Source organism: Aythya fuligula, chromosome 14 (genome assembly GCF_009819795.1).
Source record: "Aythya fuligula isolate bAytFul2 chromosome 14, bAytFul2.pri, whole genome shotgun sequence".
NCBI classification, from domain to species: domain Eukaryota; kingdom Metazoa; phylum Chordata; class Aves; order Anseriformes; family Anatidae; genus Aythya; species Aythya fuligula.
The window spans coordinates 12,863,895-12,882,705 of record NC_045572.1 but is presented as its reverse complement, the minus strand read 5'-3'; the positions used below and the strand labels follow the sequence as shown (position 1 = coordinate 12,882,705).

General features: G+C 57.2%; 1 protein-coding gene across 5 annotated transcripts in view; it reads left to right on the top strand.

Annotated features, from left to right (window-relative positions):
- The first annotated feature begins 547 nt into the window (after window positions 1–547).
- The window catches only part of LARP1 (La ribonucleoprotein 1, translational regulator), a 38,870-nt gene continuing 20,606 nt past the window's right edge, over window positions 548–18,811 (top strand). Inside the window, exons 1-2 of one of the 5 annotated variants that reach the window (XM_032196770.1) lie at window positions 548–1,023; window positions 15,828–15,854. In XM_032196770.1, coding sequence (XP_032052661.1) covers window positions 609–1,023; window positions 15,828–15,854 — 442 coding nt within the window. In that variant the 5' untranslated portion in view covers window positions 548–608. Of the gene's footprint in view, window positions 1,024–1,624; window positions 1,933–4,956; window positions 4,976–5,151; window positions 5,171–15,827; window positions 15,855–18,811 lie in introns of those variants that run through there. The other 4 variants (XM_032196771.1, XM_032196773.1, XM_032196774.1 and 1 more) reach the window with 4 other exon arrangements.

Genomic DNA, 18,811 nt, shown 5'->3' with positions numbered 1-18,811 from the left:
ATCCTAGAGACCCCTCTTATGGTGTCAGGCACGGAACCCCATCCCTGAGACCCCCCCTCTTCATCCTTCCTCCTCACCCCCCCCCCCAACACCCTCACCACCAGCAGCCCCCATTTTAGGGCCGGGCACCCCCAACCCACAGCGGGCGACCCCTTCCCACCTCCCCCAGCCCCACAACAGACACCTTCAGGTCCCTACCTCACCCCCCCCCCACACACCCCAAAAGGGCCCCTTTAAGCACCCCCCTCCCGCCCCCAGCCGTTGCATCAGGCACGTGCGCGCGGCCGGCCCCGCGGGGGCGCGCCCCGCCCCTCTCCTCTCCTCTCCCTCTCTCTCTCCCCGCCCCTCCCCTCCCCTCCCTTTCCCTTTAGCCGCCGGGCGGGCGCGCGCGCGCGCTCTCGGGCACGCGGAGGCCGGGCCGGGGCGGCGCGGTGCGCGCCCCCGCGGCTAGTCGCGTGGTCCCCGCGCGGCTCCATATTGCTGCGGCCGGCCGGGTAAAGGGGGGGGGGGGGGGTAAAAAGAGAGAGAAACCGGGTAATAGGAGCAGGAGCAGCAGCAGCAGCGCTCGGGGGCGCGTTCAGGGGAGTTCCCCCCGCGGGGGCGCGCAGATGGCGACGCAGGTGGAGGCGCTGCTGCCCGGCGCCCCGCTGCTGCCCGCCGAGGAGCGCGCCCTGGTGCTGAAGCCGCCGCAGGACGGCGGCCGGGAGAAGGGCGAGCAGCAGCAGCAGCAGCAGCCCCAAACCCAAACCCAAGCCCAAGCTCAGCCCATGGGCCCCGACGGCGGCCCCGCGGCTCCGCGGCCGCCCAGCGCCAAGCAGCAGAAGGAGGAGAGCAACAACCAGGAGAAGGAGAGCCTGCTGCGGGGCGCCGAGCCCGAGGAAGGAGCCGAGCCCCCCGGGGGAGGAGGAGGAGGAGGAGGAGGAGCGGGGGGGCGCAGGGAGTTCATCGAAGCCCCCCCGCCCAAGGTGAACCCCTGGACCAAGAACGCCGCCGCGCTGGCGGTCAACGGGCAGTCGCCTCCAGGTAGGGGATTTGGGGGTTAGAGGGGATTTGGTTTTTTTTTTTTGGGGGGTGGAGGGGTATGGAAGAGGGGGGGGGGTTGCAGCGCCGACCGCGCCCCGGCCGGCCGCGCCATGCGGCACAGCGTGGGGCCGGCCCCGCCGCGGCCTCCGGGGGGAAAGGGGGCGGCGGAGGGAAAGGGGAGAAAGCGAGGGGGGGAAATAGGGGGCTCAGGGGGAAAAAAGGGGGTCGGGGAGGGTGCCGGGGGTTGGATTTTGGGGGTGCCCGGCGGGGTTGGGGCCGGGCACGCGGCGGCGGCCTCCCCTTCCCAGCATTCCGCCGCCGCGCAGGCAACGTGGTTGCTGCCCCGGCTGGCGGCGAGCATGTGATTTCCCCGAGAGCGCGGCCTCCCTCCTCCTCCTCTTCCTCCTCTTCCTCATCCTCACCCCCCTCCTCTACCCTCACACCCCCCCCTCTCCCAGAGTGGGGCTCCCCGCCCGGCCCTCCCCACGTGCGCGGCTCCTTTCTCTGCCCACCCGCCCCCTCCTCCTCCTTTTTATCCCCCCCCCCCCCTTTCCCCTTCCTCCTTTTTTTTTTTTTTTTTTTTTCCTCCTCCCGGTATTGTGGGGGCCGGGCGCTGCCTCCCAGCCACCATCAGGACCCCCCTCGGGAGCCTTCCTCCCATTTCCACGGCTTCCCCGAGCCCCGGCAGCAGGGCCCTGGCGCGGGGCTGGGATTGCAGAACTCCATTTTCCTCCACGGGCGTCGCCTCCACCGCCGCCACCGCCGCCTCCATCGCTCGCCCCTGCCGAAATCGCCGCCGTTTGAAGCAGGGTGGCGAGCCTGAAGTTTGCACTTTTTCATTCTCCTCGGCCTCCCCGCGAGGCTGCCGGCCAGATCTGACATCAGGCTCCCCGCCGTGTTGGGTAGGGGGTGGGTTATTATTTTTTATTTATTTTCTGCAAGAGCGGCGCGCGGGGCTCGGCCGCGCTGATTCATCGGGAGGGGATCGATCCCCGCCGGGCGCTCGGCGGCTTCCAGCCGGAAAGCTGGCGGCGTAATGGTGGCGAGGAGGAGAAGTTCGGTGTGCCAGGTAAAGGTCTGGGTTTGTCGCCGGCCTGGTGCGCCGTGACACGCAGCTGGCCGCATCGCTCCTTTGTGTGGGAGCCGGGCCCCGCCGCGCTCCCTGGAAATCAACCCGAAGCTGTAGGGACGCAAGAAAAGGTCCCTCAAAATCCCGTGCAGGCGGCTGCAGGCCCTTCGGAGGTCAGGGCTTCGGGGTGGAAGCCAGCACTGTGGTGGCTTTGTGGTCCTCCAGGTGATTTTTGTTGTGGTAGGGTGAGGGGCTGATCCCGCAGCGCACGGGGTTTTGTTGGGCCCGGCCTGATTGTGCCGCTGTTCCCGGAGGTGTTTCAATAATGGAATTGGTTTTGTGACGCTTGGCAGCAGTGCCTGGTTCGTGTGGTGCCCCAGACGCTGCCGTTTGGCTCTCCCGCACTCGGGGCATTGTTTCTTCGGCCGCCTGCTTCGTTAGCAGAGGAGAAGACGTGTCAGGCGAGCACGGCTGGCTTGCTCCCACGAGAGGCAGGGTAACGTAGTGGCCTTTTACCCAAGTGCCTTCTTGGAGGGTTTGCGGGCCCTTGCCAGGTCTGCGTTGCTTTGGGCGGAGGGTTTCTGACAGCAGATATTTGTAAAAAGAGACTCGGACATGAGTTTTTGCAGGAGATGTGCTGGTGAGGTGAGCTCTGGTCTTTCAGTGACCTCCAGGAGATCACCCAAGAAACGTGACTTCTCTGTATGCTTGAAACAGGTTGGGTGCTCATAAATTGTGGAAGGGCATTACTGAATGGTTTTGGTTTTTAAGCATCACATGGAGAACCATGGGTTGTGATCTCTGCACTCCCAGTGCAGTGCTTGTGTGCCGAGATCCGAAATGTTTCCAACCCTGATCCTGCCAGGGGTAGCAAGGAGACCTAGGAGCCAGCGAGTATCAGGTCAGCTCTGTAAAGATGCGGAGATCCCTCTGTGACTCGTTTTACAGGCTTGGAAAGCCCTAATTTTTTTATAATGATTGTATTAATCATAGGCCTGTAGAGCAGATTCAATGGACGAGACATGCTCCTGAAGGTGTTCACCCGATGTGTGTTGGAAGTAGTGCTTGTAAAAGTGAAAGGATGGAGCTCTGCCGTGTTCAAGATCATCCTGAGCTGCTGCTGCCCGTGTCTGAACACAGATGTGGAAAAGCTTGGAAGTCCATGGGATTGTGCAGGTTTCTGAGCCGCTTGACTCCCTGCTGCTGAATGCCACCGGGGAAGGTTGGCTGCACGGCGGGGGCTGATGCTGGGGAGCTGTCTGGATTCGGTGGGCCAGGCTTGATCCTCGGAGTCGGGTGGCTCGCGTACCAAGTCTTGGGGTACGCCGAGGGCTGGCAGCGAGGTCTGCAGTGGGAAGTTGGAGTTAACCTTCCTGCCTGCTCAGGGAGGTGGACTGCTGAAGCGAAGCCTCTCCTCGCTGCTTAGCCCCTCCTCCCAAAAGCACGGCAGCGTGGCGTTAAGTGGAGCAACCATTAGGTCGGGTTAGGCAGCAGCGATACTGCTGATGCTGGAAGCTCGGGCGCTGGTGGAGAGGAGCACCAGGAAAGCTCCCTGGTGCTCGGCAAGGTGCGCGCCGCCTTGGTGAGCTTGGGGTGGGAAGGGGGGGTCCTTGGAGCTGGACACGTGGACATGGCACACAGGAACACGGCCAAAGAAGCAAGGCTTGCGTTAGCATGTGCTGCTCGTGAGGGACGCTGACAAGGCTGGTGATGACTCCTCATTTTTGCTCACTGATGATCAGGTGGCGAGGGCTGTGTGACCGTCCCCTGGCTGAGCGTTCCCTTATCACATAAAGCAGCCAGAGCCCGACGTGTGAAGGCAGGACGGCAGGGAGGGTGCGCGCAATAGCAAAGGAAGCCTTTTCTGACAAAAACAGCTTTGTGCTTTTGGCTATAAACCAAACTTGAAATATTTTCTCCAAATCCTTCTATAGAGGAGGAGAAGTGTGGCTTGCAGTTGAGACAGCTCGACCTTCTGGAACATTTTGTGCTCCTCCGTTGTGCCCAGCACCAGCGCTGGCGGTGACGCAAGCGTTGGTGCAGGCAGGTGTTAACAGCACCCCGTTTTGAAAACCTCCTGGATTTCTTTCAAGAAACGTTGCATCAAGGCACTTGGCACTTAATTTTTAAAGCCGTTTCACATCTTGGAAGGAAGAACACCCAGGTTTTAATGGCTGGCACCGCCAGCTCTGGCTGCGCTGACTCCTATGCAGTTTCTCCTCCTGGTTGCAGACGCTCTGCCGTGAGAAAGCAGCACCCGGTATCTCCTAGCGGAGGTGCAGGAGGTGCTCTAGCTTCTTGAAGAGAGTTTGTTGCCTGCCATTTGGCAGATGCACGGGGAGGATAAGCAGCGCCTTGCGGAGGGCACACCTCGGTTCCTAGCAGCAGGCACCGGGGGTGAGCTGACTTCAGAGAGCGCCTGGTGGTTTATGGCTGGTACCGAGGAGAGGGCAGGGAAAGAACGATCCGGGCGCTGCTCACCCCTCGGTGACTAACTCCCCAAAGGGCTTTCCTTGAAACCAGCCTCCAGTACAGGAGATAAGCTGTATGGGAAGCTTGTTTTACCCCTGGCATTTCTTCACATTCGGAGCAGACACGCACATCTGCCTGCCTGGGTATCCAGCAGGGCAGAGCTGCACACACCTATTTCCAAAGTGTTGGGCAATTCTTGCTCTGTCGTGGCACGTAATTGTGGAGCTCTTGGGGCTGTTGGTTGCAACAGAGCTGCTATCGCAGCAGGAGTCCTCCCCCCGTCGCCCCCAAGTTTCCTCTCTGCCATACGGTTTTGTTCCGATCCCGCAACTCGCCTTTGAGTAACGCTTCCCGTTTCAGTGGGGAGCACGAGGGCGGCTGGAACTCCCTGCTCCCAAAACGTGAAGGCAGGTTGGTGCTTTCCCTCCCCCGCATGCCTTTGCCCTTCAGCTTCGTGCTGGACCTTTGCCCTGTTGTGCACTGTTTGTTTCGGGAAGGCTGGGGAGCGCGGCGCGGCTGCTGGAGAGCTGACTCATGGGCTGTGGTTGCTGGGATTTGGAGCTTTTTTTCTACCTGGACCTCTGCTTCCCGACTGCCAGCCACGAGGTATCTCCGGGTGATCCTCACCAGCCTTCTTTCACCCCCACCGCCCTTCCTTTAGGGGTTTTATTGCCTGTGATACCATGGGGGGGGTTGTGCTGGGATCGTGGGGCTGGGCAGAGGGAGGGCGCAAAAAGGGCTGGGAATCGGGGCACCGGGCTGTAGTGCTCTGCTCTGGCTCCCAAATTATGACACCTGATCCTTTCACTACGCTCAAATAGTGTGAAATTGTCCTCAGGGGAATGCCAAATGCCGGCTTGGATAGAGTTAGGTTTCTCCTTGCATGCTTGAAACTACTCTGTAAGGAATCTCCGATCCCACCTCAGCGGTAGCTCGTTTGGCTAAATAAGGAATGGGCGTTTGAGTAGAAAGCCGTGCTCTCTAGACCAGATTAGATATTGTAATCCTCACAGTTACCGCAGCTGCAAACAGCAAGTGTTAAAAATATAATCACCTTAATGAAAACCTAAATACACTTGCACGCTGCCGGAGGATTGCGGTGTCCTTTGTGACCATGCAGCTCTCGGAGGAGCCCTGCTCCCAGCTCAGCAACCAGGTAAACCGAGGTGCAGCTGCCTCGCTCGCTGTGGGGCTCGTAGATAACCAGAGGCAGAGCTGGGAAGGCTTTTTGCTCTGCCCTCTCAGTCTGATTGGGAGCGGTGAGCTTTGTTCCTTCCCAGCCGTGATGCACGTTTCCATGATGGCCTTTGAAATGTTATTTATCTGGTCGTTTTGGCACTGGAGCCTGAACTGATGTGCTACCGGCGGCTTAAATCTGTGTGCCGTGTGGTCTCCGGCGTGGCCAGCTCTGCTTTTGTTGCTGTCTTCGGTCCCAAACTCGTTCTGTAGGGCCTGGATCTTGTCACGTGGGGCTGGGAGATTTTTCTCCATGCACTGAGATAAAAGTGGCTGATGTGAAGCTCCAGTAGCAAGTGGTCGAGCTGCGTGGCTTCAGGTAAGAGGAGAGAAAGGAAGGCTTCTTAGAAGTCAGCGCGGTGTTACAAGAACTTAGCGCAGCGGTTTGTGTATTTAGGCAACGCTGGTTGGTGACCAGAACAAATGGGAACCGAATTTGCCCTTGAATAAATCAATTATCGGGGCTGTTTGTCGGAAGAGTCCCGGGTCAGGGTCAGGCTGGGGTGGCTGGAGGGGGTGCACGGGGGGTGCTGCAGCAGCGAGTGCGACCTGGCGCGAGGCGTTTGGAACAAAGCGGGTTTGGTGGCAGCTTTAGTGCTGCACGAGACGTACGTTTTTTTGGGAAGGGCTGTGGAAAGCGTGGCCAAGTACAGTGTCACTGTGTTTCCAAACACAGGCTCATCCTGTAACCGCAGGTTCCCAGAAAGCCCTCCTGCCTGACCTTCCTCTATCGGGGCACGTGTTTGTACAGCGCTGCTGGGGGGCTCCTGGGGGCAGGGCGCGTTGCCTTTGCCCAGCAAATTGCCGCTGGGCACGGGGTCGCTCTGCCAAACCCAGGATCCCAGCGGGCTGCTGATGGAATCGCAGAAGCCATCCCCAGCGCCCAGCTCAGGTGTGAAGCTCGCTGTGTTTTTTGCTGGGGTCAGGAGCTCTCCGTGCGCTCGAGGACGTTTCTCCGTGACTTGCACGGAGAGGGAGGAAGGGCCGTGAGTTGCTGGACTAATGCCTGCATTAACAGTGCTTTACCTTCAGCGTCCTTCTGGGGCAAAGCTGACTTAGGAGCAGCCGCTTGCCTCGACACTTTTGGGGTCGTAGCGCTGTGTGGGAACACGTGGCAGGCGGTGCTTCCCGGCGGGTGCGAGGTGTTGTTTTCTTTTTTGGTGTTGTGTTTTGAGCCAGCCTATTTCTTTCCATGGTCACAAGTCGGAAGGACTGGCGGAGATCTCAGCTGCAGATAGCCTGGTGCTGACGGGCTGTGGGAGGTGACGGTGGCAGCCCTGGGTCAGCTGGGAGCTGCCGTTTGTTTCGGAGATGGCCGAGCCCTGGCTGAGCCTCTGACGAGGCCCAGGAGCAGAGTCCCTGCCCCAGGAGGGTGATCGGGGAGGAGAAGCATCTCTGCTGCTCCACAGCATTTTATTTTTATTTTTTTCAATTTTGGTGCAGAGAGAGCCCTTGGAGGGGGTGACAGCGCTAGCCAGGGAGGTCCTTGGGGCACCTGGAAGAGCCGTGGGGCTCAGATGGAGCTCGCCAATATCGCTCACATCCTCACCACGCCAGCAGCGACAGGAGAGCTGGGCAGGGAGGGTGGAAACACGCGGCGAGAGGGCTCGGCACACACGTGCTCCGTGCCGGTGCCGATCCAAATCCACAGACCTGAGCCCATCCCCAGCTTTGGCAGCCACAGGGGAACATCCCCGAGGGTCTCTGCAGGGCGGGGGGCTCGGAGGAAGCAGCATTGGTGTCCCCGGCACGGTGCCGAGCGCGTTGTTCCAGCCGAGCGGCGGCGGCGCTCCCGCAGAGTGACTCTGCAGTCTGCAGGGCATGGCTGCATGGCGGGGAGCAGCAGGAGCAGCAGCAGCCCCTCTGGCAGCAGGCGGCAGGGCACGGGGACGGCCTCGCTTCTCCTCCTCCTCCTTTCCCAACACCCTTTGGGTTGGGTTTTTTTCTCCCCCGCTCGCCGGTCGGGTGATAGGTGGAGAGAACGGGGCGTGGGGGGGGGATCAGGGTTAGATTTGGGAGGTAGGAGTCGGTCTGAACCGCTGAGAAAAGAGGTGAGTTTTTCCTGCCTGAAGTATGCGGGGAAACGAGTATCAGATTGGAAAAGCCACAAAAATGAGGGGAGGGGAAGGGAGGGGAGGCTTCGGGCGGTGGGAAAGGGAGAGGAAGGTGCGTGGGGAGGAGGACCGGAGAGGTTTGGGGGTGGTGCCGGACCTGCCCGCTAACTCGGAGGTGCCGGATGGGGGGTACGGTGTTAAATCCCTCCAGCTGGCTTGTTTGCAACATCTTTTCAGCCTGCTTCCTTCCTCCCCCTCCTAACCCTGCCTCTGGAAGAGCCTGGTTAGGGAGCAAATGAGCGATTACTGATGTGCCAAATGTTGGTTACCAAACTGCCTGGGTTGCACGCTTACAGATGAAAGAGGCTGGTGAACAAACGGAATCGAATTTATAATTAAGCAAGATTTAACGATTGATAAGCCAACGCTCGCGTTATGCTACAGGAAATTAGTTTCTTCAGATTCTTCAAGGTCAGATCTTCCTTTTTTTTTGTACGGAATGTCGCAAAAGCGGCGCTGAATTTATTCCTGCAAGGCCGTTCAGATTCTCATTACAAGGATCTTCTACCTTTTGCTGGAGCCCTTGTGGATATTTGCGCAGTCAGCACAGTGCAGGAACAAGGTCCGTTTCTGTCAACCCCCCTGAACCCACCGAGCAAGCCTCCTGAAAATAAAGACCCTAATACCAAATTCCTGCGTGCCTGTGGATGGCAATGCCCTTGGTCTCGTCTAGCACAGGGCGAGATTTAAAGGGGTGACCGAGGTGCTTGGCTGTGTCTGGGTGCCGACAGGCGGCCACAAAGGGGAAAACAGAGCAAAGGAAGTGTGAGGATTGATACCGGTACACACTAACCCAGAGAAATGATGTGGCCGTAGCAGCAGGTACAGAAATGTGGAAAAATGAATCCTAAAAACGCTGCTAGGAGGTTTTACTCTGACTGGAAGAGAAGCGATAGGGTGTTTGTGCTGGAGATCCCACCCAGTAGGACAGGAAGCGAATCACGGAGGTGGCTCCGCCATGTGCTCGGATGACAAAGCATGAGGCTTTCCTGGCTGTAATCACGTTAAATTGCAGTTTCCAATTCCCTGCTAAACCTTGAAAGCTCGGGGGAGTACCTAATGGGATCTGATGCAGCTGGGTGCGCGGGAAGCCACTGCACAGGGTCTTGCACTGAGCTGAGCAAAAGGGGGACTGGTTCCTTTTGGCTTCCCAATCCCAAGTGAACTGTTACACTGCTGTTTTTTTTGTTGTTGGTGGTGTTTTTTATTTTATTTTTTTCAAATCAGAGGACGGTGGGTGTGACACTTGCACTCTGAGCAGGGAGGAATTTGATGCAAGCGACCCTCCTCTTTAAAGCACAGAATTAAACCTGGAAGCACAACTTTGAAGAAGATGTGGAAGGGACGTACCAGATTACGGCAGCCAGCTCAAGTGCTTCACTTGGCGTTGACATCTACATTAAGCTAATTAACAGCAGAGAAGTGGAACCAAGGAAGGACAAAGGTGGAGGGTGATCAGGAAAGCTCTGAGTTTAATTAAAACCAACCAGGTAGCCTGGACCGGAGCGGGGAATGTCTCAAATAGGCTGTGAGCCTGAGGTTTTCTAATTCAGTTAAGGATTTTAATTGTTGTCTTTACTGTGCTGCCTCCTGCACCCTATAGACCCCTTGCTTGACCCTCTACCTGCAGCACCGAGGTGAGAGCCTTGGATTTCAGTCCTGGGGCTTTCATGGGGATTTATGGCATCCCTGCCTGGTGTCATGGGCATATCTCTGATCCTGGGGCTGTTGGGGGATGAATTTCTGACTACTGTTTGCCCACTGGGGTGGGAGAGGGATTCTCCTTCTCCATGGGGAGAAGGATGTGCCTCGCTCACCATTTATTGCGCTGTCCTTAGGCAAAACTTTGCTGTTGTGTGTTGGAGCACTGCCTGCCCTCGTGTGCGCGCAGAGCAAGCAGCGGGGCAGTGTGCAACAAGCCTGTTATAGGGAAACCCCATCCTTTATCAGTTGCTATAGGGTGGGATCCAGCTGGCTTCTGGGCTACGCCAAAATGGCTCCTGTAGCTCAACGAGAGTCTCTTCAAGCCCCTTAATTTTGCCTGGTCATGCCTGAAACTTCACTGCCCGTTCGACATCCAGTAGCTTCAAGAACAATTTGGGGAGGGTGACTCTGCCTGTGCCGGACCCAGGCTGGTGTAGGCTCCTTCTGGGCTGATCTGGAGGGCTGGAGGCTTCCAGCAGTGTCACTCCAGGCTTACAGGTGATTAAGGGCCACGAAGCAGAGTGCTGGGTCACCAGCTGCTTCATGGGAATGGCAATCGGACTTCTCTCTTGCTCCTTCCCTGAAGGTGCCGCCTGCTTTCTCCACGGCTCCTTGTCTGATGCGTGAGTGGAGGGGTTGGGGCTGTAAGCACCGTGCTGCTTACCCGTTTGGGGAGAGGGGAGAAGGGGTTAATGGCAGGGAACATCAGTGTTTGTTCTCTCCAGTACAAGCACTGATAAGTGGATGGGAGAAAAAACAGCCGTGACCTTACAGTTATTTTCTGTGTGTCTGCGCAGATGTGAGCGGTGGGTCCGCGGGGCTGTTTGTTTGGAGAGCTCTCGGTTTCTGTGGTCAGGCTGACCAGGCACATTCCTCCGAACCCCTCTGGCATCGCTGACACCTGGTGAGGAGACCTGGGCCCTTCTTTCGAGCAGGTCCCCAAAAGGTGCTTTGGCCAGGTCCCACCGGTGGCTGTGCTCGGGTCCGTGCCGCACGGCATCAGTGGGCTCCTCTCCCCTGCAGTCAGGAAAAGGCTCACAGTCAGCAAAAGGCACCAATTCAACGAGGTGCATGGTGTGATTCAAAAGCTAGGGAGCTCTCTCAGATAATAATGCTCTCATTTTGCAGCAGGGGACTTCTTCAGGGGGTGTTCCCCTCGCAGCTCGCTGAGGCTGGAGCTCTCCGTCCCTTTCCAAGCACATGAAGTTAGCTGGGGAGCCCCAGGTGAGCTCCGCCAAGGCCTCAGTCATTTCTGCACTGAAAACCCATTGCAGTTTGTGGGAGATCAGTGCCAGAGCTCACCCTGCCTGCAGCTCATCAGCCTCAGCACAGGCAACTGGGGCGTCCCCTGGTAGTGGCCCACCTGTGAGAGAAGGAACCGAGCCTCTGCTCTGGATGGAGATCAGAAAACACTTCAGAGGGTCTAACAGCCTGGTCTAACCCTTACAAAGAAGGGATTTGGGAGCTGACGAGTGCTTCTGCATTTTTTTTTCCCTTCCATCTTTTATTTGAACTGACCTTTGAGGTGCCTTCGGGCCTGACCGCCGTTGGTGAGCAAGACCTTTTATCTGGGTTGCATCTTCCACCCAGCTCCAGCTTCTGCTTCCCTTTGCGGGGGTGAGGAGCCTCCTCCTTCCTGGCGTTGTTAGGAGGTGCTGGAGCTGGCAGCGGGGCAGGGTGGGGAAGAGCAGGACCCTCCCCGAGCAGGCTCAGCAGGTAAGGAAGGAGGGGAGCAGGAAGCGAGATCTCAGCAGGGACCTAATTGGCCTTGCTAATCTCCGGGCTTTGGGTTTCTTGCTTTGCTGCTTTTTCCTAGCAGACCTCGCCCCCTTCCCTGCTGCTTTGAAGTGGCCGGTAACTGTCTCAGGAACCTGTGCGGGCACCGTGTGGGCCTGCGAGGGGACGCCAGGGGGTGGGATCCGAGCTGAGAAGTCGCCTGGGGATGGAGAAGAGATTGAAGGAACGCCGGTCTCTGCAGCAGATGCTGGACTGCGTAACTGGGACCTCTTCCCTACCAGTGCTGTTAGCATCGGGAGGATTGCCTGCGTAGCCAGAGGAGCAGAAGTGGAATTTCCCCAGCGGGTGGAAGCTCTGGTCTGGGGGAGATGCCCCCAGTGGTCCTGCCGTCCACCAACATTTCCCTGCCCCGTCCCTCTCCTGGGCAGCCAGAGCAGCCTCTGAGCCATTATGACCAAGCTCTGGTCACGGCTCTGCTGCCGAGTCCCTGTGTGACCTTGGAGAGGTCATTTTTGTGCTCGCATCCCAGTCTTTCATCTGCAAACTGTGAGGAGTGAGTTAGTTGCAACTTCCACGGCCTGAAGCTGGGACAAATCAGCCGATGCCTTCCCGTAGCTGGGAAGAAGCGGTGAAGGATGCGGGCTGCCCAGCTGCTCGTGGGGAGGCAGGGGCAGCAGGGATGGATCCTGTGTCCTGCTGGGGATGACTGAGGACGCTGCCGTGGTGGCACGAGGTGCTGGGGCTTTCCTGGGGTGCACGGGGCTGGTCCTCAGCCTGCAGCCGTGGCTGTGGCTTGGGTGGTGGAGCAGGGGGGAGGCTCTGAAGGAGTTGAGGGTGTCTGAATTTAGCACTCGGGCATATCTGGAGAGTAGGGGCTCGGAGGGTGCAGCAGGGGGAGATGTGGGCTCCTAAATAATGGGCTAGCCTGCCTGGAGCTGTCCCAGATACCTGGATGGCAGCGGTGGGCAATTAGCCCCCGGGGAGGGGGGTTTGTGTGTGCACGCAGCAGCGTCTCTCTGTAAATGCCCCAGTTTAACACGCGGTCTCCTCCTCTGTTTAAAAATACCACCAGGCAAAAACTGTGATGCCGTATTCCCCCCTCCAACCCCCTGCGCACCTAAAATAGGAAGGACTGGCCTCAATTCGGTTACATTTCTTGGGCTTCCAGTGCTGCAGCTCTGGGTGGTGGTGTTCAGAGCTGGTACCCCCGCGCTGTGCCCGCGCCCTGGTGTGCCGGTGCTGCACGGGATGCTCGGCGCCCTCCCAAACATCCTGCCGGCTGCCACGCATCCTTGACCTCTTTCTGCTCTCGCCTTTCCTCCACCCCCTGCACTGATAGCAGGGAGAGGCACAAAACTTGGCTTCCCCCGAGATGCAGGCGGCGAGGGTAATGCGTGGAGCCAAGCGGGACGTTCACGTGCTGGGGAAACACCTGGCTCGGTGGAGATGGGCGCTGTGACAGAGAGATCTCCACCGCCTGCTGGAATTATAATCCTCCTGCTGAGGCACCGGCTCTTGGCCTTCCTGGGTTTTTTTTGGGCCCAGGGTGAGAAACGAAAGAGCCTGCCTGCGAGAAGGGGAAGGAAACGCGAGACCACAGGGCCTGAGTTCTCTCGCATCGCGATAGCGGTGCCGTCTCGCCCCTTCCCGTGGGGTTGCCTGGGGATGGTTTGGCGTTGAGCTGGCACGGTGAGGCTGGGCGTAGTGAGGTGCCGTGGGGCAGCAGGGCCTTCCCTGCCTCCCCTGTGTGGGGAAACCTCCATCGAGTGGTGTGGAGCTGCTCCAGAGCATCGTCCCCTGGCCTGCGGTAGGGCGCCTGCCTTGGGAGCCTTGGAGGGAAGCGGGTGGGGAAACGCTGCTGGAGAAATCCTTGGGGCTGGTGGGTTTCAACACTGAGGCTTTGCTTGAGCAAAAAGCTGTGTGGTCACTGTGTTTGGGTCCTCTGTGCTTGATATATAACCTTCAGGGACTGAACGGGGCAGGCAGCTTTGGTTCTGAAGTCTCAAAGGAGCCCCTTTAACACGCAGCCCCAGTGAGCTGTCTGTGGCCTGTTGGCCACGCGTGTTTGTGCCTCCTTCCCCCCCCTCCGTGGCTTTTCTGGGGAAGAAAGCACTGCCCGATTTAGGCTTCTCTTGGGCACACCAGGTGCTGCCTCTAATTGGCAGGCTAATTTCTAATCTAGTCACTTGTGCTTGCAGGGAAGGAGGCGTCCCAAAGGGATGTTGTGCCTGGCAGTCCCTGCCGAGCCCTGCCTTGTGCACATCCTCCGAGCACCTCTGTGTTTCAGAAAAGCGAGTCCCAGGGACAGATTGCTCCGTGCTCCTTCCTTGCAGGGTGAGGAGCTGCCTGCGAGTCCAGCAGTCTGGGTCTGCACATGGATTTAGACCTGCCCCAGCCACTGGTGTGATGAGTTGGGTGGGCTCAGCTCAGCCTCCCCTTGCCATGAGGGCTGAGGGCTGGAGGACACGCGAGCCCCATTCCTCAACAGGGGTCACGCTGGCACCTCTGGGGGAGAACACGAGCTTTATCTGCCCCTGGCCAGCACGCGTGGCCCCTCGTTTTTTAGTGCCATAAGGCACTGAGGTGTTCCCACCCCTTCTTACGTTGTGATGGCCGGGTGAGCCTTGGTGTCCTTGAGCCCAGGGTTTGGCTGCGAGCTGAGCAGCGCCTGCTTTGCTTCGGGGTGGTGGCACAGCTGGTAGGGAACATCCCAAGGGGACCTGGCAGCAGTTGTGGCTTCTGGAAGGGGCATCCTGGGCCTCTCGTGGGCTCTGCAGTGTCTGGCTGGGCTGAAGGTGCCTCTGGTGAAGAGTTGGTGGGCCGGTCTGCCAGGAACACAGGCTGGAGAGCTGTGTCTGGCAGGGCCGCACCGAGGGGATTGTGTGCCAAGGCCTGCAGTCACTGGCTGGCACAGAGGAGTTCCTCTCCTCAACCAGTATTTTTCAGTATTATTTTCTCAATTGTTCATCTTTTTGGTGGTACCCAGTGCCCCCAGCTGACCCAAGTGGGTGGGATGTGCGGTAACCACCGCTTCCATCCCGGTCTTCCTCGGAGAACTCGGCTGGGGGTTGCCCAAGCAGGGGAATAGAGAAATGGCCTCTGCTTTGGGACCTGATGGCTGGAGCACATGGTGTTCCTCCTGGTTGTTGTGGGAGCCCTGAGCTCATCAGCAGTCCTCACAGAAGTGCAAACTGTTCGGATGTGCCTGGGTGAAGCGCTGTGGGAGGGCTGCAGCAGCACCTGCAGTCTGCACGGGCTCCAGCCTGGTGCTTGGAGGCTTTTCTGGACCCTTTGGCATTTACCCAAGCATGGCCATGAGCCCTCTGCACGATGACAGAGGGATTTTTGATTTTTTTGCCACTTGCTTCTGCTCCCCCCAAGTGGGATGGAAGCATCCCTGCCCGAGGACGCCTTGAACTGTGCTTTTTGGGGGCAGAGAAGCAGCAGCTCGCGGCTGGGGGTGTGTTTCGGCTGCTTCTGCATTGGCTGAGCCCTGGCCAGAAAGCAGCGCCCTGCCGGGGGGAGTCCTTGCAGCAACTGCTGTGACTTTCCAGCTGAATGTGTGTTTTGGGCCGCTGATAAGCTGGAGCCAGGGGCCTGCCCCCTGTCCTAGGAGGACCTTGGCTTGCTGGCAGCCTCCCTTCCCCCTATTCTTCCGAGTTCCTTGAAGAAAATATAACGTATTGCTCCCAAAAATATGCTGTTTTCGTAGCTTCTTAGGAAGCCTTTATCTACAGGGTTTCTCCACATGTGGTGCCTGCCCTGCCTGCATCTCCAGAGAATAGATCTTACCTCTGATCCTCCCCAGCTGTTCAGTACACGTTGTCCTTCCAGTGACAAATAGGCTCCGTTAGGAGACTCCTTTTTTGTGTTTGCTTCTAACTGGGAATTGCCCGGGGGTGGGAGGGGTGAGTAGGCTGTTATTTTGGGGCCTGAACCCCTCCAGATCCCAGTACCTCTGCTCCAAGGGCTGTGCCTGCTGAGAGCCATCTGAAATGGGAAGGCGATTGCCCAGGGCCACGTGTGATGCTCCCCTGGCACCCTGGGGGTGCTGAGGTGGGTGCCAGCTCTGGATTTGGCTGCCCCCTGCCCTCCCCTGGCTGGTCACAGCATTGTGCTCTGTGCAGGTCTCTGTTCGGTAATGCTGGGCAGGGGGCTGTCACCAGCTAGCTCGTGGTGTGGGACTTTGGACATCTCCCGAGCTTTTTATTCCTCACTAGAAGCCAACACAGAAGGTTATTAATGAGAGCAATACACTCAAGTAAACACTAACTTCTTCAAAATCTTTCTCGCAACAAGTGGTTGAATTGAGGTGGGTTCCAAGCAAGATTGATATTTAACTTGGGATACTAAGAAAATACTTCCTCTGTTTAGCTAAAGCAAACAAATCAAGAGAGGAGGGACCTTTTAAATGTGATTTGCACTCCAGCTGCAACCAATACTGATATTTTCTTTTTTTCTTTCTTTTGCAGATATATTTCCAGCTGACGGCCAGTCTGGTATGTATTAATTAAAAATGGAGTTCTTCAGCCCTCCCTCTCCCCTGCCTTTCCTGCGCTTCTCCTTCTGCAGAGTCAGCATTAACCAAATCTAGATGACTGGTAGAGGAATATGCAACAGATGTTATTTAAAAAAAAAAAGAAGGGGGGGGGAACCTACAATTTTGTTATTTCTGTATGGCAAGTGGCATCTTCATGCTTTCTTGTAGTGATGGTCTCGGGCTCTTCCTCCAGGCTGTGATACCATTGTGGTGCCAGGACTGACAGTGGGGTTTTGTTTTACCCAGTGATAGCACTGGGGCAGATTCTGTGATCCCAGGAGCTGTAATGCCTTTTGGATGTCCCATAGCAAAGGCATTGGGAGTTGGGGCAGTTTGTGAAGTGGCCTTGTGTGACCACGATCGCATCACTGTGTCCACCTCCTGCCCACGTTTCAGGCTTTGCAGTGGGATCCCATTTTCCAAGTTCCCAGCAATAGCAGGAGGATAAATGGCTGCTGATGGTGAAGCACTGCATGATCGGGGTTTGGAAGTACAGAAATCGGCTCCGTTGCCTTAAAGCTGGTTTCAGTAAAAAAAAAAAAAACAAAAAACAAACAAAAAAAAAACTATTTTTGAGGGGTCTGGTGTGTCATCAGAGACAACTTGGTTCATGAACTGCACAGAGGGTCGGGAGTTGTGCACGTGGATTTGTTTCTAGAGCTCTAGCTAGCTAACGGGGCCGTCACACACAACTAGATCCCCTGGAGTTGCTGAAGATGCCTCTCTGGGTTTCAGAAAAGCTTACAAATGCTTGGGTTGCTTTTCACAATTTTAATCACTTTCAGAACACGCTTGAAAGTGAAATATTAAGCACGGTGCAGAAGGAGGAAAGGGGTCTATCCATGCATTGAGTACAGCAGGTCTGAAGCCAGGACGCAGCAATGACTGCACAGAAAAATTCCCATGACTTAGAGGTTTTTTCCTCCCTCCCCTCGTAAGATGCTTTCCTCCGCCCTGCCTTCATCGGGTGTTGTGCTCTGTCTGCCCATGCTGCAGACTCAGATGGCCTTTGGCTGGCACCTCTCCATGCTCTGCAGCTGCTGGGGACCTTCACAGCTGGCTCTGGGGTGGAGCCCAGGCGTGCGGCTGCGGCCGGCGATAGCGTGCGGCGTGCTCTGTGTGTCAGGAGGGTCGAAGAAAACATTGCCTGCAGAGCCAGGGGACACCCCTCTGTATTTTTAAGTAGATAAATGGAGGCTGAAGCAGGATTTCTCTTAATGATAGCTTTAACACCGCACAGTTCTTTCTCATTTCTTCTCGAGAGCAGCCTTAAAGCTGGTGCTGCGCCGCTTCTTGCCATGCGCCCTGGGAGCCCCGATGGCTCCACGCTCAGTGGATACACTGAGGGCAGGGTGGTGCAGCCAGCAGGGTGCTCCCGGATCAGAATCTGGTGTCCTTTAGCCCAAGGAAGCGTTTAGCACAGTGACCGAAGGTGCTGGGTTGTGGTAAAAGGGTTGGGACCTGCATGGGCGAGGAGCCTGAGCCGAAACACCGGCCATTTTGTAGGCACGGCAGCAGGAGCGTGCCCCAGAGCGTGCGGCTGCTTGTTGGTGTGAGGCTGCTGGAGGCGTTGTGCCCTCAGCCTGGTGTCACGGGCAAGCACAATGGAGGTGGAAAGGGAGCAGCATTTGCATCCTGGTTACCTAACAGCATTTGGAAATGAAGCTGCTCCCTCGGAGAGACTACCGGGGGCCTGCCTCGTGTCTGGCACAGCCATTCCCAGGCCTCTCCCACGCTCAGCAGCCAGGCTCCAGTTGCTTTTCAGAAGAAGCCACTTGAGACCTCGTGATCCAGAGTTGAGGTGAACCTCGGAGAGATCTCAGTACCCTTGAGAAACGCGTGCTGGGCTCGTTTGTGTGTTGGCAAAGCAGAAGGAAAGGCTTCCTCCCACTCGGGCTCCCCACTTCTGCTGTCAGAGGAGGGCCTTGAGGATGTTTCTGCTCTGTGGATGTGTCAGCCTTGAACATCTAACCCCCCACGAGGCTGCCCACCTCTCAGGCCGTGTTGTGCAGGAGGTGTTGAAGTTTGCTGCCTGCTGTTCAACGAAGAACTTCTGCTTGCTCCGAGCACATCTACCAGCTTCATGTGATGCTCCCGCTGCCGGTTTGTCAGGGGATGCCTTCCTGACATCGCTGCAATCAGCCCATCTCCCTCAGCAGTGGAGAGCCCCAGCCTTTTTGGTCACACCTCCTAAGGGCTGCTTCTGCTCAATTGAATTCCTCTGTACACCCGTAACACTGCTGTGCCCTTGTTGAAATGCAGAGACCAGACCTGACTGCGGGGTTCGGTTTCATACAGCAGCAAGTGATGCTCTTTGTCTCATTTTCACTACTCCTGATGATTTTTTTTGGTCGTCTCCATCCTGAGCTGATCACTGGAGAACTGTCAGCAGGGCCTGATCCACCTTCCCTGAATTATAAACGCCACTTTGAATTGAACGCTCTTGAAGCTCTTTCATAAAGAGATGTGGGTGATGCTCCCGCTGCAAGGAAGCGGTTTTTAGTCCTTTATAAAGAAAAGGAGGGGAGACGGATCTCTAAATTGGCACAGAAAGTGCTGTGCTGCGCTCCCTTCTGTGGCCGGCTGCTCTCAGCTTCCTTCGGGAAGGCTTGCTCTGATTAAGGGCTTTTTGCTCTTTTTACTTTTTTGTGCCTTAAGAAAGGAGAGGCAGCCGCCTGCGGCGCTGGAATCGCCTGGATGGGCGAGCGTGGTTTGTGTAGCAGGATGCACGGGGCTGTGAGCCCTGGAAAGAAATAGTGTTTGTTACAGCAGGTTACTGAGAGGCTTGGATTGCACTGCTTGAGGTGGGGGCTCGAGTGAGGGTGTTTTATTCCATGCCTGGAGAGCGTACCCTGAAATCAGCTCAGCTGATTTCTGGAGAAACACTGCTTAGAGGGAGACCTAGGTCTGGCCTCC